This window comes from Octopus bimaculoides, chromosome 11 (assembly GCF_001194135.2).
Source record: "Octopus bimaculoides isolate UCB-OBI-ISO-001 chromosome 11, ASM119413v2, whole genome shotgun sequence".
NCBI lineage: Eukaryota > Metazoa > Mollusca > Cephalopoda > Octopoda > Octopodidae > Octopus > Octopus bimaculoides.
This window is the reverse complement of record NC_068991.1, coordinates 10,126,943-10,137,823: the sequence shown is the minus strand read 5'-3', so window position 1 is coordinate 10,137,823 and position 10,881 is coordinate 10,126,943. Positions and strand designations below refer to the sequence as shown.

Below are 10,881 nucleotides of genomic sequence, written 5' to 3'. Positions count from 1 at the left end.
AATTTTAAGTTATAATTTTGTCAGAGATATTTTTAACATGTTTCGGTTCTTGAAAAAAACGAACCTTATCAAAAATACATATTTAAAAAAATGAAATTAAATGAAAAGTTCATAATTGTTCCTTACTGGTGTCAATAGTCCATGTGGGAGCATTTTTTGTTGGTTGTAGTAGTAGTAGTAGTAGTAGTGAGCGTGTTGGTAATGGTAAATGACAGTGACCTCTGTCTGTGTCAGTAGCAGTAGTTAATTGGTTGTAGTGTATATATATATGTGTGTATATATATATATGTGTGTATATATATGTGTGTGTATATATATATATACACATATACACATGCACACACACACACATATATATTTAAAAAATTTAACAAAATCACAAGAAAATTTTACAAAAACATAACAAACTGAAAATTCATGACTAATTCTTCATCAGTCAACGTCCAAAAGATCGTTACAATTTCACACCTTTATATATATATATATATATATAGGATCATCCTATAAATGATGCAGTTTTTTTTATACTTCTTTTATTTTTCAAAATTACGATAAACAAAGTTCTTTTCTAATCTAAAATATACTCTCCTTCATTTTCTACAGTGCTCTTATTCTATTTGGTAGACTTGCAAGGCCCCTCTTCCAAAATTCACTTGTCCAAAATGAAGCACCTAAAATCTTCCCTAAACCTGAGCTCTTCAAAAAGAAGGTTATGGTGACTGTTTGGTGGTGTACTGCTGAACTCATCCACTATAACTTCTTAAAACTTGGAAAAACTATTACTGTAGAAACATATTGCAATGAAATTGCCAAAATAAATGAAGAATTGCTACCCGCCACACATTTCCCTAATGATGCTCTAGAAGTTGAAGGAACTTGGCTTTGAAGTTCTTCCCCACCCAGCTTATTTCCGAGACCTTTTTACTCAGCCTGATAGATTATTGAACAATTTAATGTCTAAATTAGCAGATGAATTTGTCAGTGGGCAGTTTAGCTTAATGGTAAAGCCCTCAGCCGGAGTCTTGGGGGATGTGAGTTCAAGTCCCATGGCCATTTGTTGACAAATTTTTCCGCTTTGTAAAGGTAATATACATGCTATTTCTGCATTCGAAAAAATATCTTCTTGTTTGCATTACACAAATTTAACTATATTTTAGATATCTTGCACAACTGGGTCGGCATAATTATGTCACTCCAACGTCTTATCTGGAATTGATCCATGCCTTCAGAAGTTTGCTGGCACAGAAGCAAGAGGAAATAATGTCTGCCAAAAACAGATATGTCACTGGTTTAGATAAGCTGAAATTTGCTGCTGAACAGGTAAAAATTACTTTGTGTCTTATGGTTGTTTCACATTCTCAGGTGCGCTGTGAATCTGCAGAGTACATAGATATATAATCAAAAGCATTCCAGCTGTGACCATCATGTCTTTATATCAGGCCATGTAGCTTTACAGAGTATTTAATACTAATGAGAAATATATATTGGACTATATAAGATCTATTGTGATCTAGTGCTCTCTCCACAAATGTCAGGCCTTGTGCCTTTAGTAGAAAGGATTATTATTATTATTATTATTATTATTATTATTATTCATTGTCTTTGCACAGCTTCTATCGCTGGAGATGCACTATGGTGCCAGCTGTTCACTACCAGTGAACTAAGGTAACACCTCTTATTTTTTGAGCACCATCTGGAGTATTTGAGTGGTTCCAAGCAGTGCTGTTTTCTGCAAGTGCTCCACCCTTGTTGCAGCCCCGATTGTTATTATTATTATTATTGAGTGAGAGAGCAGTGCATGCCATCAAAGTGACACTGGGGTAAAATATACAAAGCCAAATATACCCATCATGACTACCCATCTGATAAGGGTACACCAGGCACATGCATCACAACCATATGTGCGCGACATGGTGATCTCATATCAAGATAAACGGCGCATGACCTTGCCGGTGGGGTCCAGTTAGAATTTCTTTCAGGTCGAGTAGCCCATCCCACTCAAAAGGTCCCTGAATAAGGTTTGTTTAAGGATGTTGAGCAAAACACCCATGTTTCCAGAGGCGAATTATTGAAACCCCAATGAACTCCTCTTAACACATGGCTATGATGCTCCCCCACTACTTCTGCTTGTGATCAGAGATGCACATATCGTCAGACACCAAGGGACATGCTCAACTAGTTACGGTCAAACAACTGATAAGCAAATCTGTGGTATTAAGCAGAATATTTGCTGTAGCCCATCTTTTTATACCAAGACAAAACAACATACATGATAACACTTCCATATTATTATCATTATTATTATTATTATTATTATTATTATTTATTATCATCATCTTTAATTTCAGATTGCCACAATGCAGTCTCAGCTCGAGAGTTTACAACCAGAACTCCTGAAGTCTTCAAAGGAAGCTGAAGACATGATTGAGGTGATTGAGAAGGAATCCGCCGATGTGGAAGTCACCACGAAGATCGTAAAGGCTGACGAAGCTGTGGCAAACGAACAAGCTGCAGAAGCAAAAGCATTAAAAGATGAATGTGAGGCAGAATTGGCTGAAGCGATTCCAGTCCTGGAAGCTGCCCAGGCAGCACTCGATACTCTCAAGGTGTTTAGAACTGATTGTTCTATTCTTTTACTTCTTTTTACTTTTTCCTTTCCCTGTAAAATAAGAACAGTGTGTAACCACTTGGTTCAAGCTCCCATTTCACTCCATGAACACACCCTGGCTTGGACAAATCACTACTAATACAGCTTTTGAATGGAATTTGGGATAAGGAAACTTTACAGAGGCACATCATATATATATATGTATGTGTGTGTATGTATGAATGTTTGTACATAGGTATGTTGAATGATACAGCTGTAAAGACTCACATACATGACTTCAAGTTTCTATGTCTACAGCAGGGTGATTGCTGCATTTCTTCAGTTGTCATAAGTCAATTACAAACATAGAAACAATATTTGCACTGCCAGTGGGAAGAAAATGTCTCCTCTGGGTATTCATCATCATCATCATCGTTTAATGTCCGCTTTCCATGCTAGCATGGGTTTGACGATTTGACTGAGGACTGGTGAACCAGATGGCTATACGAAGCTCCAGTCTGATCTGGCAGAGTTTCTACTGTTGGATGCCCTTCCTAACGCCAACCACTCCGAGAGTGTAGTGGGTGCTTTTAAAATTGTAAAAATAATAATAATAATTTGAAAAATTATTAGATAATAAAAGAATTGAAAATTTTTTAAAAATTAAAATATAAAAATAGAGAATTAAAAAATTTAAAAATCAAAAAGTTAAAATAATTAAAAATTTAAAAATTAACTGAAGTATTAAAATTAACCGATTATAAAAAGCTACAAATTAGAAATTAAAAATTAAAAAGATAGAAATTGAAAATAAAAAAATCTAAAAATTGAAAAATTACTATTTAAAATATATATAAATTAACCCAATAATGTACTAAGTTGTGTAGGGAAAATGAGGAGTAGGGGACCATGATAACTAACACCTGTAGGTACAGTACATGAACAACAAGTTTAAAATCAATTAGTTTGTATATGATAGTAGTCTCTGAATATTTCATTATCTGATCTTTGTGTTATTGCAGCCGGCTGATATCACAATTGTAAAATCCATGAAGAGTCCTCCTGCTGGTGTGAAGCTAGTCATGGCTGCTGTCTGTGTCATGAAGGATATTAAACCAGAGAGGATAGCAGATGCAAGCACCGGCAGAAGGGTAAGGCCTCTACATCTCTTTGCTTGTATGTATGCATATATTTATATGTGTGTGTGTGTGTGTGTGTGTGTATTCAGTTTATTTCAAGATTTCTTGCCGATAGAGAAAGAACTAGTTTCTAACCTAGATCCAAGGCTCCTTCATTGGAATTTCAACATCAACAACAAGGTATTTTTGTTTGTATGTATGTATGTATGTATGAGCAGATTTGTATGTTTTATGTATGTATTCTTATGCATATAGTTGCATCTCTAGACATGCTCATATGTATTTAAATGATAGACCTCTGGAAAGTTTTACAGATTTTTACAGTTCCAGTGATGGATTGGATCTGTAGTCTTCGAATCAGCTTTCTCCTGGAATTTCAACATCAACAACAGGGTATTTTTTGTATGTATGTATGTATGTATGTAAGTACAGATTTGCATGTTTTGCTTTATGGATGTATTCTCATGCATATAGTTGCATATCTAGACATGCTCATGTATAATTAAATGATAAACTTCTGGAAAGTTTTACAGTGATGGCTTGAATCTGTAGTCTTCGAATCAGCTTTCTCCTTTCTGGTTTTGAGAAGCCTAATTTCTCAAGATTGGTATTTAGGCAGTGTGTTACATGTCCCAGGGCCCCAATAATTACAGGTATAAACCTGAACTTGTAACCTGGATAGAGTAACTGCAGATTTCTCAATAGTTCAGCATAGGTGTTCTCTTTTTCACTGATCTTCAGCTTTATGTTAACATCCACCGGGCCGCTAATTTCCAGTATGTATGTATTTTTGACAAAGTTGTCAGGCCAGCAGCTCTTCCAGGAGAAAGATAAAAGTAAAAGTTCCTTGCCAAGTTACATAGGCTCATAATTCTGGTTTCCTGGTTTCCATATACTGGCATCAACATCTCCAACACTATCAGTTTTATAACAACAAAAGTGTTAAACTTGAGACAAGACACACCACTCTGTATAAATATCTCAACGTACCAATACTATTTGTATTATAACGGCAAAAGTATTAAGTCTAACACATAGAGCTGTTGTAACATTTTACCAGATGCCGTATGTTTTCGCTGGAATCAGTACACATCTCTTTAATTATGACTGTAATATACCCTTTAATATATGACAGTACTACTTTAGTACATAGCAGATACTATTGCTGTGCATTTAACTACAGCAGTGATACTAACAAGCTGTACAAGCACAGTTAAAAGTTAATTCCAAGTGAACGTCGAATGCCTGTCTGAACTCTGTTGCTGCTCTCATAGACTCTATTGTATTGTGTGGATGCGTTTGGCTGTTTCTCTCTCTGCCTGACTGTCTGTTTGTCTCTATGCACGGGTGTCTCTCCTTGTTTGTGTCTTCCTATTTGTTTGTGTGTGTGTGTGTGTGTGTGTGTGTGTGTGTGTGCGTGTGTGTGTTTGCATTCTTGTGTGTGTGTCTGTGTCAGTCTCTATGTATGTTAGTCCATGCATGTCCGTGCATACAGACGCACATGTACATGTGTGTATTTGCATGTGTTTGGGTATGTGTATGTATATGTCTGTCTGTGTATGTTCATCTGTCTGTCTTTGTGTGTGTGTGTGTGTATTTGCATGTGTTTGGGTATGTGTGTGTCTGTCTTTGTGCATGCTTATCTGTCTGTCTTTGTGTGTGTGTGTGTGTGTGTGTGTTTGCATTCACGTGTGTGTATGTCTGTGTCAATCTCTATGCATGTTAATCCGTGTGTGTGTGTGTTATTGTGTGTGCATACAGATGCACATTTGCATGTGTGTATTTGCATGTTTGTGTGTGCATCTATGTGTGTATGTTTATGTTTTTGTGCATGCTTATCTGTCTGTCTTTGTGTGTACCTGTCTGTCTGTCTGTGTATACCTGTATCTCTATATTTCTGTCTGCGTGTCTGTATCTCATTGTCTATATACTTGTCTGTCTCTCTGTTTGCATGGATGTGTGCATCTGTTTGTTTGTGCATGTGTGCATATGCACACATGCATATGTGTGTCTGTGTGTGCATGCATGCATGTGTGTATGAGATGTTCTTGACTCAAATATATTCTAAATGAAGTCACATGACGTTAGCAACATGTCATACAAATACTACACACATCCACCACCACCACCACTAATAGTACTATTAACATCATCATAACTACCACCACCAATACTACTACTACTGTTGCAGCTGCTGCTGCTGCTACTACTATTAGCAGTATTGATACAAACATCCCCATGACCCCCACTTCTGTTACTACTAACATCACTTTTACAAACATCACCACCATCAGTGTTCACTGATAGTGTTTATCAATGCTGTTCACTGATGATTATCCCTGATGTTGTTCACTGACCGTGATGTACTTGGTGTTCATTGATGTAATTTCTCTAATGGTGTTCACTGATCACACTTTACTGATATTGTTCATCAACTCTATCTGCTGATGCTGTTCATTGATGGTGTTCACTAAAGACCATCACCACCACTACTACTACTGTTACTAATATCTTTGCAAACACCGCCACCATCAGTGAACACCAAAAGTGTTTACTGATCATGTTCACATTACCTAATGTATCTGTCCCATCTCATTGATTAATTATCTTTTCCATTCTATTGTTAATGATGTTTTGCCATTAATTTTCTTTCACAGACTCTGGATTACTGGGGCCCATCAAAGAAGCTGTTAGGGGACATTTCATTCTTAAATCAGTTACGAGATTATGATAAAGATAATATTCTGGTAGGTTGACGAACTTTTCTAAGATTTTGCGTACTTTTAATTTCGATTTTCTCAAGTTTTTTTTTGTTTTCTTTTTTTGTTGAGAAAATATACTCATTACACAAGCACAGGCATGGCTGTGTGGTTAAGAAGCTCACTCTGTAGCCATGTGGTCTTGGGGTTCAGTCTCACTATGTGGTACCTTGGGCAAGTGTCTTCAAACAGTGTTTTGTGAATGAATTTGATTGACAGAAACTATAGGAACCTGTTGTGTGTGTGTGTGTGTGTGTGTGTGTGTGCTGTGTACATATATATATATATACATATATACCATATATGTTTTTTTTTTGTCTTGCAAGTACTTAGTGACCCTATCAGTGCAGATGCCACTTAAAAGCACCCAGTCCACACTGTAAAGTGGTCGGTGCTCAGAAGGGCATCCAGCTGTAAAATCCTTGCCAGGTCTGACCTCACTTGTGCTTGTGCCATGTAAAAAGCAACATGCACACACACACAAAAAAAAAGACACCAATAGAATAAGAATCAGGCATAAAAAAAAGTAAGTACTGGGGTTGATTTGTTTAACTAAACCCTTCAAGGCTGCGCCCCTGTATGGCTGCAGTCCAATGACTGAAACGAGTAAAAGATAAAAATGATTAATGATCTTGTTTTTATTTGGTTTACACTATAAATGTCGATATTTTCTGACAGACTAATTTGTTTCTTTCAGCCCCATATCATGCATAAGATCCGGACCGAGTATCTGACCAATCCTGAGTTTGACCCAGCTAAAGTGGCCAAGGCTTCCTCGGCAGCTGAAGGTTTGTGTCGCTGGATTTCTGCCATGACAATCTACGACAAAGTTAACAAGGCTGTCGCTCCAAAAAAGGTGAAACTAGCTGAAGCCGAAAGTTGCCTGAAGATGACGATGGACAATCTGAAAGCAAAGCAAAATGAATTAAAAGCTATCGAGAAACGGCTAGCTGACTTGAAAGCTTCGTTTAGAGAAACCAAAGAAAAAAAGATGAACCTGGAAAATGAAGTTGATTTGTGTGGCAAAAAATTAACACGAGCTGAGAAACTGATTGGTGGCCTTGGTGGGGAAAAAGACAGGTGGATTGCAGCAGCTAATTCTTTGCAAGATACTTATGATAACCTGATTGGAGATATATTGATATCTGCTGGAGTGATTGCATATTTGGGACCCTTCACATCAGCATTCCGTGAGAGGTGCATCACAGACTGGGTGCAGCTGTGTAAAGTACGTATTGATGTTGTTGCTGTTGCTGTTATTATTAAATGTGGGAGGAGGGTAACAAAGACAAACAGCAGGAGAGAGAGAGAGAGAAAGAAAGGAAATATATACATATATACAGGCTGGTGGGTGGAGGAACGGGTGGATGGATCCCAACCATGTGGTTTGGAAGCAAACTCCTTATAATAAAATAACCAGGTGTTAAACAACAGTAACAGTTATAGCCACCAAAAAGAAGCCTTTGTAGGGTCACACAACCTTATAGAAATAGCAACCTAATTTTCCTCAAATTGATTTTAGGAAGAACATGTTGGTTAATGTAGACCCAAGTAGACTATGTCTGAATAAAAAATATGGTAATTTATTTTAACTAAGCATTGCTTTGAGGAATTTTAAAAGCTTGAATGTCATCGATCATAAGACTACTTGTTCAGGATTAACCTGGGGCTAAACAGCACCAAGAACAACATGTCTGGCTATAAATATAGTACAAAATATAAAAGAAAAAATACACAGAAAATACTAATGGAATATTAAAGCTACTAAACTACTTTATCTACTCATGTATTCCCAAGCAAGGATTTCATTGTACGTCAGAGAACCAGAATTGGAACCGTAATAGAACCAGACTTTTGAACACATAACACAGACAATAGCATTGTAAATAGACAACTAAAGCTGATATTGAATAGAATTATATTAACCGTCCTTTTTGTAGATAATTAAGTAGAATCTGAAGAATATTAGACAAATTCTTCTGTTATATGGACGCCATCAGTTCTGTAGAGTTGTTTATTATGGATGAAGTTTTTTTTTTTGTGTTTAATTTATTTTCTGTTTTATACTATTTTTTTTTTATATGATTGCTTTTACAGTTTTTTTTTTTTAAAATTTCTTTCTTTCATGTAAAGGTCTGCATGACAATCAGGAAATATCAAAGACAGCACAAAGTTACACCATATATCCATTATGGCATTATGTTCTTGAATAAATTTGCCTAAGAATGTACATACAATGGCCCCCCATTATCTCTTATATCGACCGTTTGTTGTTGTATAGCTATAAGATGCTGGTTACATAGAAATGAACTCCAATCATTGCAAGTGTAACTGCCCTTTTCCCTACTGATTCCAACATAAACCATTCTGTAAAAAACAAATATTCTTAATTTACTCTCTCACTCTCTCTTTCATCTTTTTCATTCCCCACAGAGCAAATTGATTCCGTGTTCAGATGAATTCTACTTGAGTAAAACTCTTGGAGAACCAATCAAAATACAGGCTTGGAATCTTGCTGGATTACCATGTGATAATTTCTCTATTGAGAATGGTGTTATTGTAGCTAATTCCAGACGCTGGTAAGCTTTCCGAAAGTCTTTCATTTATTTTATCGTTATATAAACAGCTTAGTAGAGACTTAATATCTTGGCACGACCAAAGTTATTCACTTGTTGCTTTAATTAACATACTTTTGTCCTTTGGATTGCTTCATGTCACAGACAAAACTCTTTTGCTCCCCCTCAAGATTTTTATTCGATTTTATTTTTTCCAGCACCCCCACCACCATCGTCACTACCAACATCATCATCATCGTCATCAACACAACCGCCGCCACCACCACCACCACCATCATCATTATTACCAACACCACTCTCACCGTCATCATCATCATCATTATCATCATCATCTTCATCATAAGGTCAGCAGATTGACAGAATCTTTAAAGCATCAGGAAAAAAATGTCCTGAAGTATTTTTTTGTGGCTCTTTATAAATCTGAGTTCAAATCTTGGTGTGGTCAACATTAACCATTTATCTTTCCAAGCTTCACAAAACAAACTACAAATCATGTACTGGATTGCCTTAAGTATTCCAAGAATGCATTCTAGAAATGAATGGAATGGTTGTGACTGAAAAGACTGCAGCCCTTTCCTCCATAGGTGTGTGGCTTGCTTGATGTAAGAAACTAAATATATGATATTTAATACAGCTCTCCAGGATTTCTGTTAAGCCACTGGCTTCAGTTAAGATGAATATTGCAAGTCGTTCATTCTGGTGCTTTAAGGTGATGAATTGGCATGTTCAGGTTCAGTTCTACTGCGTGGCACTTTGGGCGAGTGTACATATACACACACACGCACACACATATACGCATGCACACACACACCCATACATACATACATACACACATGTACGCACACATACCTCCCACACACAACACACACCATGCACAACACATATACACACACATACGCATGCACACGTGCTATTACACACATACATACTTGCATGCACGCACATACCTCCTTGTCTTTTACTCTCCTGTCCTAAAAAGAACTTTTTCTTCATCCATTCCCTTCCAGTCATTTCAAATGTAACCACATGTGAATCGTTGACGATTTTCTTCCTCCGTCTTCCCTTCTATTGGACTTTCCTCTGTTTCCGAAGAAGAGTGTCTGCTCGAAATGTTAAACCATCTTTCTTTCCTCCCCTGAGTGTCTGCTAATACTTTACATGTACCACTTCCTCGCGTTGTTGTTGTTTTGTGTTTGTTCTTTTGGGGATTTACTACACACACACACACACACACACACACACACACACACACACACACACACACACACATATATATAGTACAGGCAGCACCCTGGAATCATGAGATGACAGTATGGTTCACAATGTTGAGTTTCATCCAGTCTAGAAAAAGAGTTGTCTGTAATAGGCCAATGTCCTCTCCAGGGGGTGATGGATTTTTTTGATCCGCTTAACTCTGCTGAAGACCGGAGCTTAGTGACTCACATTTGTATTTTTGGGATATAAAAGAGATTAGATTTCTTTGAATAACTCTCTAAGATCTGATTGCTCATCATCACCATCAGCAATACTAGCTTCATAATGACATCATCACCACCAGCAGCAACATCATCATCAATGCTATGGTCGTCACAGTCATTGACAGCACTACTACAATCATCATCAGCATCAGTCCCAGCCCCACCATCATCACCATTATCGTCACTGCCACGATTATATTCACCGTCATTGTCGTCGTCATCATCATCATCATCATCATCATCATCATCATCATCATCATCATCATCATCATCATCATCATCATCATCATCATCATCATCATCATCATCATCATCATCATCACCATCATCATTGTCACCACC

At 37.0% G+C, this 10,881-nt stretch overlaps 1 protein-coding gene across 1 annotated transcript in view; it reads left to right on the top strand.

Annotated features, from left to right (window-relative positions):
• The window catches only part of LOC106870489 (dynein axonemal heavy chain 12), a 262,917-nt gene that overhangs the window by 135,890 nt on the left and 116,146 nt on the right, over positions 1-10,881 (top strand). Inside the window, exons 44-49 of the mRNA XM_052971523.1 lie at positions 1,158-1,320; positions 2,349-2,606; positions 3,610-3,738; positions 6,384-6,473; positions 7,183-7,713; positions 8,919-9,064. Of these exons, the coding sequence (XP_052827483.1) occupies positions 1,158-1,320; positions 2,349-2,606; positions 3,610-3,738; positions 6,384-6,473; positions 7,183-7,713; positions 8,919-9,064 (1,317 nt within the window). The remainder of the gene's footprint in view (positions 1-1,157; positions 1,321-2,348; positions 2,607-3,609; positions 3,739-6,383; positions 6,474-7,182; positions 7,714-8,918; positions 9,065-10,881) is intronic.